Source organism: Hippichthys cyanospilos, chromosome 3, assembly GCF_059441005.1.
Source record: "Hippichthys cyanospilos isolate Australia breed blue-spotted pipefish chromosome 3, RoL_Hcya_1.0, whole genome shotgun sequence".
Taxonomy (NCBI): Eukaryota; Metazoa; Chordata; class Actinopteri; order Syngnathiformes; family Syngnathidae; genus Hippichthys; species Hippichthys cyanospilos.
In genome coordinates this window covers 22,009,447-22,028,802 of record NC_142371.1, presented here as the reverse complement: position 1 = coordinate 22,028,802, position 19,356 = coordinate 22,009,447, and the positions used below count along the sequence as shown (strand labels likewise).

At 38.2% G+C, this 19,356-nt stretch overlaps 2 protein-coding genes across 4 annotated transcripts; one reads left to right on the top strand and one right to left on the bottom strand.

Moving 5' to 3' along the window:
• Positions 1 to 285: 285 nt before the first annotated feature.
• On the bottom strand, positions 286 to 11,230 carry scn1ba (sodium channel, voltage-gated, type I, beta a). Of its 3 annotated transcripts, none has more exons than XM_088411948.1 (7): positions 10,347 to 11,230; positions 10,204 to 10,274; positions 4,998 to 5,164; positions 4,252 to 4,494; positions 4,017 to 4,158; positions 3,380 to 3,454; positions 286 to 2,475 (listed from the first exon to the last, which is right to left on the bottom strand). In XM_088411948.1, exons 1-6 carry the CDS (start codon positions 10,428 to 10,430, stop codon positions 3,388 to 3,390), a joined length of 774 nt encoding a protein of 257 aa, XP_088268074.1. In that variant the 5' UTR covers positions 10,431 to 11,230; the 3' UTR covers positions 286 to 2,475; positions 3,380 to 3,387. The 3 variants fall into 3 exon arrangements, with proteins under 3 accessions (XP_088268074.1, XP_088268075.1, XP_088268076.1); XM_088411949.1 differs by having other exon boundaries at positions 289 to 2,475; positions 4,252 to 4,489; XM_088411950.1 differs by having other exon boundaries at positions 289 to 2,475; positions 4,252 to 4,489; positions 10,204 to 10,267; positions 10,823 to 11,230.
• A 657-nt stretch (positions 11,231 to 11,887) lies between these two features.
• Positions 11,888 to 18,481, top strand: psmc4 (proteasome 26S subunit, ATPase 4). The gene is made up of 11 exons (XM_088411946.1): positions 11,888 to 12,037; positions 13,183 to 13,281; positions 13,991 to 14,177; positions 14,562 to 14,708; positions 15,871 to 15,980; positions 16,064 to 16,157; positions 16,244 to 16,411; positions 16,495 to 16,571; positions 17,671 to 17,839; positions 17,967 to 18,022; positions 18,096 to 18,481. Exons 1-11 carry the CDS (start codon positions 12,005 to 12,007, stop codon positions 18,207 to 18,209), a joined length of 1,254 nt encoding a protein of 417 aa, XP_088268072.1. The 5' UTR covers positions 11,888 to 12,004; the 3' UTR covers positions 18,210 to 18,481.
• The last annotated feature ends 875 nt before the right edge of the window (positions 18,482 to 19,356 follow it).

Genomic DNA, 19,356 nt, shown 5'->3' with positions numbered 1-19,356 from the left:
TGTCTATGTGTATCTTTACCACAGTCGTCTAAAATTAGCCTCATTAGTGTCTCATGAAAAAAAAGAAAAATATAGTTGATTCAATTACATGTATTAATAATTATTATAAGTATAATTATTATAAATGAACGTGAATTGAAAACAATCTATTTTACCTTGCATTGTAGTGCATTATAAAGCTTTTGAAATAATATATTTAGAATATTTTATGCATTTTTTTATGCAATCACTTATGTATTTTATTTCAGTACTTCATTAAGCAAAAATCAAAACGTGAATGAAGCAAATTTAGAACAATGCACGCGCATATATAAATACTGTATGAACACACAGACTGCATCCAAAAATAAGACTTTCAATCAGTTTTCGTAATGTTCTCGTGTTTTTATTCAACAAAGTGCTGTTTTCCCAATAAAAACAAAACAGTAATAAAAAAAATAACAAAAACTGTCTTGAGTATTGGAACAGGTGAATAAACTTGCATCTAGAATTTCCGACGGGAAAAAAAAATAAATCAGAATGCTAGTGGTGTCCGCAAATAGGTAGATCAAACCGCGAGAATGCGGGGGTACACTCAATCTAGAAATGAAGAAATTTCCTCACACGTGAGCTATGTCCGAATGTGCGCATGATTTTAGTCTATTCGAAGAGAATTAATAAGGAGTTCCGCCATTTTGTAGGGGTGTCCGAAAGTCCAAGAGGATAACTGTAGCGTACTCAAAATTACCCACAATGCACTTTGGAAAAAAAGTGCGCATCGATGGTCACTTATCCTAGACCATAATGCATTGCGAGGAGTAAGAAGCCCGCCATTCTCATAGCGCCAAAATCAAACAATACAGTAAGTAAACACGGCGAAAATAATCTATTTTTAAATACTTATAAGAAACATGTTTAAAATATTGTTCACAATAAATAGTCTTAGATATTAATGGGCTGGTCTCTGAACTAGTCCAACCTCATTTATTCTGATTCGGACACAACCAATACGTTGTCAGCGAATATTTATTTTCCTTTTCTTTCAAAAGTTATCAAACTGACAATGTTGCTCTACCCCCCCCCCCCCCCAAAAAAAAAAAGAAAGGAGGAAAAATGTTTCCGTGTCACACCTTTGCTTGTTTTCTATGACAGTTTATTGGCAGTGATTTGCTGCCCTCTAACGGTGACTTGTATAAAGCAGCTTTCGTTGGATAAACCTCCACGAAAGTTGCGTATGACTGACAGCTAATGTGTGTGACAATCACTCATGCGTTATTGGTCCTCAGCAGTCACTTTAACATTTTAAGGCTGTGTTCAAGAAAAGCATTGTCTAAATTGGTATTTTTTGAAACATTTTGTATTTTTGGAATTTCATACATATATCGTTGAAAGTTAAAAAAAAACAACAAAAAAACGACAGTTAATACTGTATAGCCAAAACAAGTACCCCCCCCCCCGCAAAATTATACAAAAAAATACAAAGTTATTTAAAAAAAACATGCTGTTTATTCTATTTTATTGTTTTCTCTAAAATGTGATACACATATCCTTTGATCTTTAAATTGCTGATGTTTTTGATATAGTTTATCTTGTGTATTCAGTAATCATAAAAAAAAATCCTATAAGTGCTTTTTATAAATTACATGTTTTAAATCATTTTTTTCTATGATTATAGCTGTCAAAATCCATTGATGATTTGACAACTAATTATCAACATACATATTTACTGGTATTTTGTGTTTGAATAAATAAGATATTTGCTTTTAGATTGGTTAAATGATGACCGAACCAGTGACTGCATCTATTTCAAAACGGTTGGTGAGTACAATATCAATCCCTCATGTGCATTATTGCCTAGTTGTGTTTTATCACATGCAATACAAAATAAACAATAATCTAAATGAAAAAAAATGTAATACACTTTAATGCAAAATAAAATTGGATCTGTTTAATTTACGTAATCATCAATAGAATAATCATTTCTAAAAAAATATTTGAGTGACATCCCTATTTGGAATTGTATACACAAAAAATTTAAAAAGTAATTATGCTGTCATTTTGTCAGGAAATGCTTTTTTGAAATAATCCTTTGGTTTAGTGTTTTTCAGAAAGCTTTGGCAAGTGGTCATATTTTTATTTATTTATATTTAAATCAATAATGTAGTTCCTATATAGTTGTCTCAAAAACATGAAGATATTTTGGTTTAGCATTTTTCACAGACTAGTGTGAACTCAAACTAGTGAATGCAATTAAATCGTATCAAAAAATATTCAAATATTTCATTTGATTGGCGTGTTTGTAATAATATTTCTGCTCCCTCCAAGATGCAATGAAACCGAAAGCAACACACACACATACACAGTTTTGTTTGTCGTAGATTTGCATCAATGTCCGGAGTGGAACATCACACACCCGTCTTGGCGTGTTGTCGTGGAGGAGACGGTGAGGCCGAAGGGGGATGTGAGAATCCGTCTCTTCGCCAGCACTTTCTTAAACTGAGGTAACACAAAACAACAACAATCAATTCATGCTTTCTATCTAACACTGGTTTTGCTTGTGTGTGTGTGCCCCTGGTTCTTGCAGCGAGATGGGGACCGAATGATGAGTTTTGATTCGTTTGTGGGGACATCTTGACCGTTTTGGTGAAACCTACAAGTTCAGAACGTTTTTTTTTTAAATAATTACAATTTTTATTTGTACCTTTGATACATTTTAAGCTATTTTTTCAGATTTGGAATAATCTGGAATCTGTATAAACCCCTGTAAAAAGTTAACATTTGCTGAAATTTGATTTAAATGGCACTTTTCTTTTGTTAATGTCAAAAAGGATACAGTTTTAGGTATGCCTATACAATTTTCATAGATGATGTTCTAATTTATAGTCAGCAGCGAAGGAGGGGGTGAAATGTTTTCTCTTTTTTTAGAGAAGACTGGGGTAGGCATTTTGTGACTAGAAAATGCATTATGACAATGGGATGTCCCCACTGTGATAGAAAACCTTTGTGCGCCCTTGAACGCGTGTGTGTTCACCTTTGATTTTTTTTTTTTTTTTTGCTAAATGGTGGGCAACCAATTTTGAGTTTTGCTGTCTTTGTGGGGACCACATGCATTTGCAGGGGTCAAAACGGTCAACCCCATTAGATTAAAGCTCTTTTTAAGGGTCAAGAATTGTTTTAAGAGTATAAGTTTGAATTTTATTTTGGTTGAAGTTACGCCAGCGATAAGGTTAGCCAATCTGTTGTGATGGTTAGGGTTAAGGGCTACCAAATGCATTACATCAATGGCATGTCCTCACTACGGTAAAAAAAAAAAAAAAAAAGGGTTGCGTGTGTGTGTGGTTGTGTAATGGGGCTATGGAGATAAATCATAGAAATGATTGCATTGTGGATTGGGGCCTACCGTGTGTGTTAGTCTGCCACCTGCACAGCTGCACAGTTGTCTTTGTTTTCAGATGCTACCGCTAAGTACTCGGCCCTGAGGCGACCACCACGAGGAGCAGGATGAAGGAGAGAGAAAAAGTCAAACAGTTGGAGAGAATCAAAACAAATCAGAATTTGTGTTTTGATTCCAGAGGAGAGGAGGAGGCAGGTATGATGTCATTATCTATCTATCTATCTATCTATCTATCTATCTATCTATCTATCTATCTATCTATCTATCTATCTATCTATCTATCTATCTATCTATCTATCTATCTATCCATCCATCCATCCATCCATCCATCCATCCATCCATCCATCCATCCATCCATCCATCCATCCATCCACCCTTTATATAGTTCCAACTTTTAGGAGGCTTTAAAAGGAAAGAAACTTCGAGTGAGTGTGACATAGATGAAGAACATGTTTTTGTCTTCCAAAGGGAAAGATTGTCACGGATAAAACAACGGACAAGCAGCAGGAAGAGAGCATGAACGTGTGGACCACTCTGGAAGCTTTGGAGCTGCGCTTTCCAATTCTTTTTGCAGGACTTTTACGTTCCCTCTCTATTTTTTCATGCCGATTGCTCCCAACCATGAAAAGGGGCATGGACTCACGCGCTCTCCCTCAAGGCTTCCTCGCCGGCCGCCGAGATCTTCCTGTAGCAGTAGATCATCTCCACCAGAAGCCACAGCTGCAGTCCGATGATGGCCACGTACATCATCACCTCAGACAAGATGGACGCCATCCCCCGTGTCACTGACGCACAAAAAAATGTCGTGGGTGAGTTGCCGCTTTACGGTTCTCATCACCTGCAGAGAAAAAAAAAAAAAAAAGCCAAAGGGGGCGTACTTTTGGCCACCACGCGTATGTTGATGATCTTGCTGGTGTTGGTGTGGAAGGTGTAGTCATTGTAGACCAGCACGCGGCTGAAGACGCACTTGTAGGTGCCCGTGTCGTTAAAGGTGATGTTGAGGATGTAGATGGAGCCGTCCTGGAGGTCCAGCGTCTGTCTGCTGCCCCGCCACTGGACGCGTGACTCGAAGCGCTCGTCCGCAATCCATCCGCGTTGATCCTCGTAGCTGTACAGCTGCCCTCAATTCGAAAAAAAAAGAGAAGAAAAAAACCTTTGTTTATATCGTATTATATTACACAAGTACAGGCCAAAAAAAATCACGTTTAACCCATTCGATCCCCAAAACATGTTTTTACCAATCCAAGTCAATCAATCGCGATTATATTTTGGGGGATAAAGGAGAGCCTAAAAAAAGGCTGGTACTAAATGAATTAATTGATTACTTAAGGTATTTAAGTACAGTACTTTGGTTGTGATCTAGCTTATTGGGTAATTAAAATAAAAATGAAAACAAATTTAGGTGATTAAGTACTAAGGTACTGCGTTCGATAATAAAGGACCAAAGTAATCCTTTTTTTTAGGTACCTTTTAGGACCTTTTCATCTCAACTTTACTGGTGTATATATAAATTCACGGTCAAAATGGGCAAGTGAAAAGTATAATATGCAGTTTCCTTAACCCCAAAAAATAAAAAGTGCAATCTGTTTTTGTTTTTCGTCCATCTTGCTGAAGCGTGACTGACGTGTGAGAAATGGGCGTCGCCGACAGCCTTGAAGTGCCAATTGACGCCGGCGGTGGCAGTGACCTCGCCCCTCCTTTTGCACGAGATGCAGCCCAGCTTGAATCCTCGGTTGGCCACCGCTTCGGTGTCCGAATCCACCTCCACGCACGCGCCCCGGCACGCTCCCGCTGGAAAGAAAACACGTGAGACGGCTCTCGTCACGTGACGCGTTCGCTGTGGCCGCGCTTGATTGACGATTGTTGATGGATTGATTTCTATGAAACGAATAGCAAAGGGGACCCTGTAGCCTGTAAGATCAAACGCAGGGCAAACAGCATTGAATATAAAAAGTCTACACACCCCTTGTGATACGCTAGGTTTATGTGACATGAAAAAAATCCAGCTGGCTCCGGCCTTCCTGTGTAGAGTTTGCGTGAGCTCCCCAAGCCTGCCTGTGTTCTCCGGCTTCCTCCCACACTCCAAAAACATGCATGGCAGGTGTATCGGACATACTAAATTGTCCATAGGTGTGATTGGGTGTGTAAATGGTTGTTCGTCTCCGTGCGCCCTGTGATTGGCTGGCAGCCAGTCCCCCTACTAATTCCCTACTAAATAAATTCCCATTTTTGTAAATGCGGCGCCGCGTTGACGTCCGACTCGTTAATTATGAGGAAACCACAATAATCCTTTCCAGATGTGCACGCGTCCGCTAATCCCAATGAAAGTCATTTTTACATGCCAAAAATACAGGACATGTCATTCATAATTTCATAATGGAGGGAGCGCATCATGTATCCGCGGAAGGTCAGCAAAAACAAATAATAACGATCAAGCAGGCACTCAATGTCAAAAAGCTTTTTATGCTGACTCGATAAAACAACGCAGCCAGACAGTGAACAACGCGCACAGACGGGAGATGTGCACACCGCATCAAAAATGTCAGCGTTACATAATCTGTGATTTGACGTGTCGGGATTACGCAACGGATATTCCAGAATTTGCTGAGCGCTTGCTCGTTTATCCCTTGAATAAAATCAAGTGTGACTTTGGATGCTCACAAGCACAGGCAAATATTGAAATGTTATTTTAAAGTTATTAAATTACAAGATGAGAGAATATTCATATTTTGGTTGAACTATTAAGTTCATTGGAAATGCTAAAAATAATAAGGAAACGTTTCTTTTTATTTTATATTGTTCTTTTTCTATCACACATCTACACATAATAATTAACTATATTTAACCAAAAAATGCCTCTATGTTGTATTCATTGTGATTTTGAATCTACATTTTTCCTGTTTTTCCTTGTTTATTTTTCCATCTCACAATCCAAATACATATAACCCAAAATGAATCTAATATTTTTATGTAATACTCAAAAACTTTAAAGCAATGGTCTTTTTCTGCAGATGATGTATTCATTGTGATTTAGTATGTATGTTTCCAATTTTCACCTCAAAAAATGTCTAACTGTGAAATTTCCCTAGCAACAATGGGCCAATCAGAGGTGCTGTTTTTTCAAAATTATTATTATCTTTATCACACAATCTGAATATATTATTAATTCATTATTAACCACAAAAAACAGCTAATATTTTAAATAGTGTCTTCAATGAAAATGTTCTGTAAATGTAATTTTTGTGATATAGAAATTGTGATGTTCTCAAAAGTTGTACCTTTAAAATTTGCCTAACAATGGTCCAATCAGAGGCACTGAACCCAACACTAACCAAAATTCAATATTTTAAATATGGCCACCTTCTGTAAATGTTGTTTTCATTGTGATTTAGAATTACATTTGATACATTTTTGAAAATTGAAAAAAAATGGAAAATTTTGAAATCTGCCTGGCAACAAGAGACCAATCACATGTGATGTGGCGAGAATGTTTTTTTTCTCCAGTTTTTCATATTTTATTTCCCAATATTAATCTATCTATTTCATGTGTCACATAGGCCTAGTCTAGCGAAGGAATAAAATAATCCAGAATAACCGGAACGACCATGAATGTGGCAATAAAAACCATGTTGGACCACCCAAACAGGAAACACCAAACTTTTTTTTTCCCCCACCGTCTTCCAAGATAGCCTGAAACCCTCCACGAGGACAACAATCCATTTGAGCGAATGTTTGTCTCTCTTTCTCCAAAGTCGTCACATTGACATGGGACAATGAATGAGACAGTGTGACAGCGCTGCCATTGGGAGGGAGGGTCAAGCTTTGACTCACTCATTAATTAGTGAGGTCACTAGGCGGCCCACATATCGCCTGCCGTCATTTTGATAGCTACATCCATCTGGCCCAGATGGATTCTGTGTGTGCTGCATTCATAATGTGCATTTGTCCTTGCACGGCCACACCGACAGGAAGTAGTGAGTCATCCATGATGATGGACTATACTTTCCTTTCACCATACCCGATTTTTTATTTCATAAAAGACCTCCGATGGATATCGAGCCACGGAGAAGTAGGGTAGGCGAAATCGTCGTATGGCGAGCAATAGAGACCTATGCTAATTAGCTAATGCGTGTAAAACCATCAACATTGTATATACATATTAAAAATTGGTAACAAAATAGTGTAGTAAGCGCTACTTATGTATAATATACATGTATACAATTAAATAACATCATAAATAATATATATATATATATATATATATATATATAATATATATATATATATATATATATATATATATATATATACAAGGTTAACTACGACTACTAAAAACACACTCAGCAACATTTGGTTGATATCTCATATTTGCTTTTGTCTTTTATCACACTATTCACTCATTCAATCCCAAAGACGTATTTATACGTCTTTATAGAATCCTGACATTCAGTCCAAGGTCCAAAATTTCTAGAATTTAATCAACTACGAATTATTAAAAGACACAAGTGAACATTTGGTTGATATTTAGTATTTTTCTTTTATTTTTATCACACTATTCACTCATTCAATCCCAAAGATATGTTTCTATGTTGTTATAGAGTCCAAAATTAATTCCAAGGAATTGTTAGAATAATTGTAAATATAGGTATTATACATTTGCTAAAAAATATAAATGCTTGCAATGAATAAAAAAATTAAATCAATAAAATACCCCATCCTTCGATAAAGAGATATTAATAATACACTATTAATTAGGGAGCTAAAGTAGAAGTCAAGCCAAAAATATGTTTACAAAAATATGATTTGCAATGACAAGTAAGATTTGCATTTTTATTTAGGTTTGATATTTTATCGACTTAAAAAAAGAAGTTTTAAGTCGTTTTACTTTTATATCCATCACAAAATTCATGTATTTTTTCCGTACATCCATTTTATTTCATGTTTTCCATATTCCTGATCACCTGTTCCCTTTTCACCCATTCATCAATGCACTTATTGCAATAATCAGCTCTCACCATCCTTCCGTCTTCCTCGTCAATATTTTATGCACGTTCGTTGCCGCTATTGACTTTTTCACATACAGCGCACTCTTCTAGATTTGAAAAGGCTGCTATTTTTAATCAAGCCTGCCTCTCGTCTTATGAGCTCTCATCCAATTTCCCGCCTTATCCTCGTTTGTGCGCGTGGATGCTCTCGAGTCAACACTGACCAAACCTCCTGTCACCGAACATTTAAAAACATTAGTTTGCCGCCAAAACTGTGTACATTGTGCGCCATAATAAGTGTTATTATTGCAAATCATCTAAGAGTGTGAGCTTCTTGAATCAGCCTTTGGTTTCCCCCAAAATGGCTGCTTCAAACCAAAATGACAGATTTTCTATTCATTTCCATTTTCACCAGAATGCACGCCCACTTAGAAAAATTTTGAGTTTCCGGCATTTAAAAAAAATAGCCCCGTTTTCCCCTCTCAGGCTTGATATTGGGCCGTTAATAATAAGACAAATAGCAGCAGCTGGATGAGTCAAGATAATCTCTCCTAATGCATCACATCCTTTTTGTGGCCTCTTTTAAATCCTTAGGCTTAAATGGAGATGTGTGACGTGCAACCTTAAATGTTTTGCCATGGTTGTTTAACCCACAGTACGTTAACAACTATGAATAAAAAAAAAGCCTGCACACTTTCAACATGAAATTTTGTGGATGTGTTGATCACAAAAGGATGCTCAAAAAAGAACTTGAACAGGAAGTCGGCCATTTTGGTTTGAAACACCCACTTATGGTGAATTTCTTCGTTAGTGCACCTTGGGGGGGGGGACTCAAGCTCTGACAACAGTTTGATGCATGAAAATGTCTTTGGTACTCATTCCTAACTCATTCAATCACAATGACATGTTTTCTGGGTTTTTTTTGTTGTTTTTCTTAAGCATCCAAACATTCAATCCCAGGTACTTGTTTCATATATATATATATATATATATATATATATATATATATATATATATATATATATATATATATATATATATATTCATAATTAATTTAATAATTAAGTTCCAGATTAATCAATTCCTAAAGTAACAACTACTTTACCAAATTCAATCAGATACTAATGTACAAAAGTAATTAATTAGTATGCAGTCAATTTGTACATTCGTTTACAAAGTAATTGATTATTTTAGCACTTGATTACCTAAAGTAATCAATTACGATACTTCATTCGCTAAAGTTACTTGAGTACTTCATTCTTTAAATGAATTGATTACCTTAGTAAATTACAAGTAATGAATTACCATTGTACTTAATTAGGAAAAATACTTGATTAGCTTAGTACTTCTTTACCTCAAGTCAGAGCTTCTCAATTATTTTTTTTAAAGTCCCCAACTTGCCGCCCTGATTGTAAATAAGATCATTATCTATCAAATAAAATTGTAGTATACTGTAGCTAAAATTGTAACATTTTTAGCATTGACAAAATGAAGAAAAAAAGCAACAAATGTTACAAATGTTCATTTTCAAGCCTAAATGTTAACTTTTATGCCTGTTCTGAGGGATCATTCACATGCCACCTCCCCTCCTTAATTAATCAGAATATTTTAGAAATTATTTATTTAGCAAGACATTTGATAAGTACCTGGGATTGTACGCATTAAAGATAAAAAGGAGGTTGGCCATTTTGTTTCGAAACAGGAAATCTGGACCAATTCCCTTACAATGCACCTAGAAAATCAGCTTCATTTTCACAATTCAAACAAAAAGTCAAATTCAAAACTACTGAACAGTCAACATACAGTGCGCTGTTCCCACGGTAACAGAAACCAGAAGCTACTCACCTTGAATTGCCACGAGGAGGACAAAAGGCAAAAACATCAAGGGGGCCTCCCTCAAGGCAGACATGTTGTTGCTGATGTTAAGGTACACACAAACTTTGGCAAATCTGCAGATGTCCCTAGAAAGTGAAGAAGAAGAAGAATACCCCAAATCTTGGAGTCTCCGATGTGATGCAGAAGAAGAATTTTAGTAATCCACCCCACAAATGCTTCAGAGCTGCAGTGTCCATTTACAGAAGAAGTGTCGCCTTTCAGGCTCTTGAATTATTTGCAATCCACCTGATGGACGTCTCCCACTTAAAGAAAAAAATGTCTCTAAGTTCATCCCACAAAAAAAAAGTCTTGTGAAATTAAGTTGAACCACTGTGTTTAATTGTTTTTTTTCGTAAAGGTGCAGAGTTTAAGGTGACAATAATGCTTTTAAAAAATGTGCTTGTGATTGTCTTGGGATGACGCGAAATGGCAGTAAAGCACTACTTTTGTTTAAATTCAACTGCTCTCGCAACATCTTACTTTTGTCTATTTGAAGTTCCTAAATTCACTTCACCATAGTTACTTGGTAAAAAAATGGCACCAACACACTGAAAAAAAACAATTGACTTCTCATTCAATAAGAGGATATCAAAAATCAGGAAGCGAGTAAATCCACCAAGATGGCACTCAATGAGCACAAAAGCAGAAAATCGATCTTTCAGCAAGTCCACCAACAGGTGAGTCCAAAAAGATGACACCAAAGTAATTTCTTTGTTTTTTAAGTGTCCCGAGAGTTCTACGGTTTTTCTGCAAGTGGCTCAAATGAGATTAAAATGCCGATTTAAAGCCGACTAAATGCACCTAAATGCGATGATCCAGATGTGGTCTCGTCCCGTCCATGTTCGGAAACGTCGGAGGTTTCCACTCCGTAGCAAAGTCCCGCACCATCCGATGGCTTTCAAATTGAAGCGAATAAAAACAAGCCAGGAGACGCCAGGGAGTAGAGGACGCCTAAGATCAGGAGGCTCGCCAGCGGACATGACGTGGACCGTGTTGAGGCTTGATCTGTCTTTGGGATAAGGGGGGGAGGATGAGGAAGGTCGGGTGGGGGTGATGTGATGCAACGTTGAGGTGGACGGGGAGGAGAAGGATAGAGAGGTGTCGGGGCGTTGTCATAGCAACGGGGTTTTGATGTGGCGATCATCCACGTGCTTTTGCATGATGAAGTTTTTCATTGCAAATATTTTGGCCGTTGAACGTTACAGAAATATTGAAACGACTAAACAATATTTTCTTTCTTTGTGCACCTTTAATCCTGCTGATTATGAAGATTTACCCGTTTTTGTAAAGCGAAATTTGTACTTGTGTTTGAACGTTTTTTGTTTCTCACAATTCGAGCGTACAAACTCATCCTTCCTGCAGTTTCAAAAATTGGCGGCTAGAGGTCAGTACTGTATCAATACTAACTCCATGAAAGCTAGCTACTGTACACTTTGTAAAAGAAAATATAATAAAAGCACAAATGGCAGCGGCAACCAAAAATCTACAGTAAAACATGGTATTATATCTTTTCAGCATTGTATCATTCTTTATCCTCAGTAATGTTCAAATTCTACCGAACGCTGGCTGAATATACATCATTTGAAACGTCTCTTAATCCTTACAAATTCAATGTATGTATTTTTAGAATCCATGAGCTCATAAAATGACATTACCGCCACGTCTGGTTGCGTATTTTTCGTGACCGTTACGAAACTACATTACCCACAAGCCAGCGGACCGCTATGTCATCCCCATACGTCACGACGTCAACCTACTGGCAGAATACAACATGGACGATTGCATGGTGGTCGAGAAGAGCCCGGTAGGAATTCGCTACTTTGGTTCTCATATTGTACTTCCAGCAACCAAGCTTGTGTGCTTTTATTGAACAAGTTAAAGCGACAATAGTCGATGCCCGATGGTGATTTCTACACTGTCTCAATTGCCTCCTAGTCTGTTAACAATGTCCGAAACGTAAAGCTGCCAATTCATTCTGGGCGATGGCTATGTCTCGCAGGTTAGCCCCTAGCGTTAGCATGGTGCTAATATACCAGTCTGCGTTATTATACTTACACGAACAAAATGTTCATAACTTGCAATTAATCAAATCCAATGTGCATTTGTTGAGTGATAAGTCTAAAAGAGGAATTTGTGTATTTTCTACACTGTCAAATGGTGTTTGCTAACAGCTAGTCGTGGTTAGCCAATAGGTATTTAGTTGTTGTTTTTTTAACTTTGTTAACGTGATCACATTTTTTTTTATGTAACATTGATTTCTGTTATAAGTTGAGTTAAGGAATACTTGTTAGAAATGAAGATGAAGGTTATGGCGTTAGATTTTCCTGATGGCAATCTTTTTCCCACTTCAGAAAGAACCAATGACAATGTCATTAAAAGCAAGTTTTACTTTCTTTTAATTCCTTCTCATACCAAATCAGAAATTACACATTTTCTGTCAGTGTTTAGTTGTGTCGAACCTCTTGAAGCAAAATAAATATTTTGTCTTTACATGTTACCTGAAAATAAATACTACTGATAGCATTTTTTTTATTTTTATTTTGTCAAACTCGTGTGAGCAGGAAAAGACTTCAAATGATGACGAATGGCTACATTCTGGATAGTGGTTAGCATGTTTGCCTTGCAGTTCAGAGGTTCAGGTTTCAAATTGTTGCTCTGGCCCTCCTGTAAAGTTAGCCATTTTTTATACCCAGCTACTCTGGATTCCTTTCTCCCACGCTTTAAAATCATGCACCCGAGGTTGATTGAAGACTCTAAATTTTGCATAGGAGTGACTGTGAATCATCATTTGTCGGGATGTGCTCTGTGATTTTTATCTAAAGGCAGCTGGGAAAAGCTCCAGCTCACCCCTGACCCTGATAACAACACGCTCTGTTGAAATTGAAAGGAGGGGGGGAAACAGGGGTAAAATAAAAGTTTTTTTTTTTTTTTTTTTCCCCTCATTGACAGGAGGAAATGCCGGCAGTCTTGAACTCCCGACCGCAGACGAGTCTGTCCTTCCTGGCACCAGAACCGGAAGACCTGGAGGACCTTTACAGCAGATACAAGGTTAGAGAATCATTCATCTTAATCTGGATTTACATTGCTGGTCCAAGTGTGTTAATTCTGATTTAATGTCTTGAGTAACCCCTACAAATAAAAGAAAAAATGAAAACTTTCCAGCCCATAAATGTGCTTATCTGTTGAAATAACTTTTTAGACTTGCATGACGTTTTTATTTTTGGGATGGGGAGTAAATTTTAGGCAATGCATGTTTATTGTAAAATTCAAAATAGGTCGAAAGGTATTGAGCATTGAGCATCATGAGCATATCTTTAAATATCAAATTAAAACTTAAACAGGCAAAACAACTAAACAATATAATTTTCTACTTTTATGTAATTTGTCCCTGAATTAAACAATAACTGATCTGTTAATTTTTTTTCTTACATTTGTTCTCATTTCAAATTAAATCAAAATGTGCAATGTGCAAGAGGCATCCCACTCTTTTATGAACTGAAAATTCAAGTGAATGTTCCACTGAAGATAACGCAATTAAATTGATTGATTGGCCATCAAATTTTTGAAACAAGAAGATGCATAGATTCGTCAAAATACTGTATTTTGGCACCGATAATATGACCAATAATCGGTCTATTGTTCTTCAATGACATCCACACTATGGTGCAATGGGCTGATATTTGTCCTCTTTTTAATATGCTACAACACAATAAATTAGTTATTTCTCATGGGTCTTTCCTCACTGTTGTGTTTGTAGAAGCTGCAGCAGGAGCTGGAATTCCTGGAGGTGCAAGAAGAGTACATCAAGGATGAGCAGAAGAACCTCAAGAAGGAGTTCCTCCATGCACAGGAAGAGGTGAAGAGGATACAGAGCATCCCGCTAGTCATCGGACAGTTCCTGGAGGCCGTGGACCAGAACACGGCCATCGTTGGATCCACTACAGGTAGAATGCGACGGAGCAGATTAGAAAAAATGCAAAGCACAGGTTGCGGAATCCATTTTCAGTCCAGGTTCCTCCTGGCCTAACATCAGGCAGAGGTGTGACCATTTTATTAAATATCTTAACATAGCACTTTTCCAGTCCGGTGTTTAAATACGTTTTGATTCTAAAGCAAGATGTGTGTTAAAAAATAAATGAAGTCCCCATTGTTCCAAACATTCCGTGTATGAATTCTTTATCGCAACAAGCATCTTTTGAGAGACACCTACGACATATGTGCGTTTAAATTATTTACGACAGCTATGGTTTAAATGTGTAATGAGTTCGTTCCGGTGCCATCGTGTCGGGTGGTCTTTCGCTCACGTCTCGTCCCTTTCCCACTTTCAGGGTCCAACTACTACGTGCGCATCCTGAGCACCATCGACCGAGAGTTGCTGAAACCCAACGCTTCGGTGGCGCTGCACAAACACAGCAACGCCCTCGTAGACGTGCTGCCACCTGAAGCGGACAGCAGCATCATGATGCTCACCTCAGGTATCGGAACCGTTAGCATCATTTCGAGCGGGGGGTGGAAACGTGACAAAATTCGACCACTGTTTATTTCAACATGAAGTAAAAATCTACCAAAATAGGACCGGCTAAGAACAAAACAGAAGCGTTGCTGCAGGTGGCCAAGTCCAAAAGAAAGAAAAAGCCGACCAAAATTAAACCAGCCACAAAGCAATAAGTCAAAGAATTCTTCCCAAACGAAACAAGCAGCAGGTGAACCACTTGACCGTTATCAATTGTCCGTCTACATTAGGAGATGAAAACCTTCCAAATTAAAAGCAGCCAAGTGGGTATGTGGTCTTTTACTCATTCAATGCCAGGGACGTAATTTCACGTTTTTTTTTTTTTTTTTTTAAGAGTTCAGACGTTCAATCCCAGATAATTAAGTATCGATTTTATACTTAAGCAACTGGAAATTAATGTCCTTAATGTACTTAAGTATCGACTTAATACTTAAGTATCTGGGATTTAATGTCCGGACTCTTAAAAAAACGTGAAAATTCATCCCGGGCATTGAATGAGTTAACAGGGAGGAGACTCCACCCACCCTTCCAAACGATAAGAAATATATATCGTTTTCTATTTTGTTAGATATTATCTAAAACCACCACCATCATTACCACATGGTAATTTCCAACAATAGGTAGAAATTTTTCCAATTATAACCAGTCATGTGGCATCTCGAGATATTCTCCAGCAGGAAGTTGAAACCTTCCAAAATAAAAGCACATGGCTTCCAAACGGAAGTAGAAACTAGAAACGCTCGATATTATTTCTTCAGACCCACACCAGCACGAGTACTCAACTCAATTACTGATACCCACGGATGAGTATACCTATTACCAATGCCATTACATTTTGCTACGCAAAACCTCCTCCCATAAAGTCCAATACCGCATTTCTTCAAAATTCAGTGAAATGAATGGCAATTTTCTATTCCTCTAATTTGTAATTTCTACAGTAGCTTATGAGTCATAAAACGGCTCCAAGGAAGTGTCCGATACTAGTATCGGATACCATGAAATAAGGCCAGGTATCAGCACAATATCAATATTTTTTACTCATTCATCCCTAGTTGAAACCTTACAGCTGTATTTTTAGGCTACAAGCTAATTTATCATCCTTGCTGTGTATATGCCTACTAAAGACCAGAAACCTGACGTGATGTACGCTGACATCGGCGGCATGGACATCCAGAAGCAGGAAGTCAGGGAGGCGGTGGAGCTTCCACTCACACATTTTGAGCTCTATAAGCAGGTCTCACATACACCCTCACATACCTGTTTTTCTACTACAATATCAGGAAGAATAAAAAATCACATTTTGACTCTCACACACAGATTGGCATTGACCCGCCCAGAGGAGTCCTCATGTACGGACCTCCAGGATGCGGCAAGACCATGTTGGCCAAAGCCGTGGCACACCATACCACAGGTGCGCATACACAAGTCGTCGTCATTCAAAGCAACGGCCCAAGGGATGACGGTGTCTTATTTTACCGGATCCTTTCCCCCCCGCAGCTGCGTTTATCCGCGTGGTGGGCTCCGAGTTTGTGCAGAAGTATCTGGGCGAGGGCCCGCGCATGGTACGTGACGTCTTCCGCCTGGCCAAGGAGAACGCGCCAGCTATCATCTTCATCGACGAAATAGACGCCATCGCCACCAAGCGATTTGACGCGCAGACCGGAGGTAAGATGACTTCAATGATCCACGGACGGGGACCTCTTGGTCTAAAGACCACAAACCCTCATGGTTTGGTTTCCGCTCTGCAGCTGACCGGGAAGTGCAGAGGATTTTACTGGAGCTGCTTAATCAGATGGACGGTTTCGACCAGAACGTCAACGTCAAGGTGAGCCAAATTCTCCACCCCCACCTCGCTGTCTGAGCAGGCTTTCAACGATAATTCCCCCGTGGCTGCACCATCTTTGCCCCCCCCCTCTCTCGGCACCGTCTGTGTCTGCATCATTATGCTGTGCTCAAGAACGTTTTTTTAAGCATTCAAACTTGAGAGGACATTTAGACCCAAAGTTGTAGGCGAGCTGCATCACAATTTTTCTGCTTTTTTTCTTGTTACATTGTGATACAATACATCCATACTAATATTGATAATGCGCAAGGGAGCAGAGGCCTCATGTACATTTCTTGTACAAAAACCTGCCACACACAGACACAGAATCGTATAAAAACAAATAGACTTATGAATTTCTTAGTATAAATACCAAACTTCTCTCTCTCCATTAGGAGTATCTCGATCAGAAATTAATATTGGATATATGTCCAATATTTATATCATTCCTGTGGTCTGATATTGATATTAGATTACTGCCCTATATCGATAACTGATAACTGTCCCGATATGTATCAGGTATTGGATATAGGGCCAACATTGATATCCAAATTTGGTCCAACATTGATATCATATATCGGTCCATTATTGATAACTGCTCTATATCGGTATTGAATATCTATGTATCTGTAGGCTTTCAGTCTGATGTTTTTAATCAAGTCCTGATCCATTATTGACATCGGATATTGCTCTGTTTGGTATCGAATGTGGGGTTAATATTGCTATTAGATATCACTCGCATATTGCTATCGGATATCGTTGTTGTCGTATATTGTTATCAATTATTGGTCTGTTATTGATACGGATATTGGTCCATCATTATCTGATATCGGTTCGTTATTGATATCAGATATTGTTCTGATATTGGTATCTGATTTGAGGTCAGTCTTGGTATCAGATATCAGTCAGTAATTAAAATTAAATAACAAAAAATCAAAGTCCTTGTTCCACCAAAATGTGTTCCAGATTCTATCAAACCAATCTAGAATCTAAATCCCACTTTCTGTCTTTTAACACAAATGACCTGTTAGCCACATCTTTACACCATCTTGTTCAAGAAATGGAATTCAGCCTTTCTGATGCTGCAACCTATCTATCCCAGGTGATCATGGCCACCAACAGGGCAGATACGCTAGACCCGGCCCTGTTGCGTCCCGGTCGCCTGGACCGAAAGATCGAGTTCCCGCTGCCCGACCGCCGGCAGAAGCGTCTCATCTTCTCCACCATCACCAGCAAAATGAACCTCTCCGAGGAAGTGGACCTCGAAGACTGTATCCTTTTTTTGGGGTTGGGGTTATGCACTTTTTATGCCTTGTGAAATTTATGATGCGATTGTTGTAGGCCGTTCAAAATCTTTAGTTGGAAATAGCTAGCTAGCCACCTTAACCGATTCAACAGACGTAGCCCGACCAGACAAGATTTCCGGAGCCGACATCAACTCCATTTGCCAAGAGGTGAGCGGCCGAGCAACCCGATTGGTTAATATCAACTTCCCATAACAATATTCCCATCTTTGTTCTTCTCCAGGCCGGCATGTTGGCCGTCCGTGAGAACCGCTACATCGTCTTGGCTAAAGACTTTGAGAAGGCCTACAAGACGGTAATCAAAAAGGACGAGCAGGAGCACGAGTTCTACAAGTAGACCGGCTGGAAAAACGTTGGCGTCTGTGTGTAGTGACCACGTGTCATTTACGTTTTTCTTCCCTCGGACTCTTAATAGTCACTGCTGCACCCGGCCTAATAATAAGCCTCATGTGCCCAAGTAGGCGTGTTGTTTTTTTGTTTTGTTTTTTGTACAGGCACTCTTCTGGTTCAAGAAAAATAATTAGGCGTTACCAATAGTCTGTTTGCATCTATATACAAGTATATGACTTTAAAAAAAATCCATTAAAGATGTTTTCCATAAAATTCGAACATGGGTCTGTTTTCATTTCATGTAGATTTGCAACTACATATTTTTTTCCTTTTAAAGTAAACGAAAATCCTCCAAATAGAATGATGTTGCAGTTGTCATTTTTTTTCCTTTTAAAGTAAAATAAAATCCTCCAAATAGGATTATATTGCAGTTGCTGACTGTTAAACTGGTCTCAACATTATAGATTTTATTTATCGATGAACAGTCGATCCTGCCCTCAAGTTATAGTTAAATTTTTATTTTGCCTGCCCCCCCATATAGATACACATATTCATGTACTGGTATGTATCTATATATGTGTGTGTATATAAGTTACATATTTGAATACATGTTTAGTTAAAAAGCATTTAAAACTCAACCCATTTTTGTTTAAAATAAATGTACAGCCTTGTTGATATATATATATTTCCCACGGCTGTAATTCTTCTGTTCGATGTTGTGGTATAGGGTCACATCATGGTGTTTATTGGTCTCTTTATCCACGCATATAACTCAATGGAAAAACAACGTTGGAGAGAAGAGGCTCCGGCTTGTTTGATGACAGTGCCACAGGGCTGCACTAGCTAGCTCATCGATTTAAAGTCCGTAGCAACACTGCACATTGACTACGAATGCTTTTTTTTGCCATTTTGGGCTCCTCGAAGAACAGGTTCAAAGTACAAGGAATGTGTACTGCACAGTGAAACAAATTCTTAATGAAAAGGGGTTAAAAAAAAAATAAAATTTTGACTTTGACACCGACAAGACCCCCTCTGCAAATGTTGACACTTGGAGAAAACACATCGGTTAAAGAGTGGGATCAAAGTTCAATTCCAAAGTTCCAGAATTGAGGAAGGGGCGTCAAAATTCTTAAAAATATAAACTTTCACTTGTT

Excerpts from the sequence above, each read along its gene's own strand:
- psmc4 (XM_088411946.1), top strand. The coding sequence starts at position 12,005 with ATGGACGATTGCATGGTGGTCGAGAAGAGCCCG. Across the intron at positions 15,981-16,063 it reads ATTTTGAGCTCTATAAGCAG|ATTGGCATTGACCCGCCCAG; the intron begins GTCTCACATACA and ends TCTCACACACAG. Across the intron at positions 18,023-18,095 it reads TCAACTCCATTTGCCAAGAG|GCCGGCATGTTGGCCGTCCG; the intron begins GTGAGCGGCCGA and ends GTTCTTCTCCAG.
- scn1ba (XM_088411948.1), bottom strand. The coding sequence starts at position 10,430 with ATGGACACTGCAGCTCTGAAGCATTTGTGGGGTGGATTACTAAAATTC. Across the intron at positions 4,159-4,251 it reads CATACGCGTGGTGGCCAAAA|TGACACGGGGGATGGCGTCC; the intron begins GTACGCCCCCTT and ends TTTGTGCGTCAG. Across the intron at positions 3,455-4,016 it reads GAAGCCTTGAGGGAGAGCGC|GGCCGAGTACTTAGCGGTAG; the intron begins GTGAGTCCATGC and ends TGGTCGCCTCAG.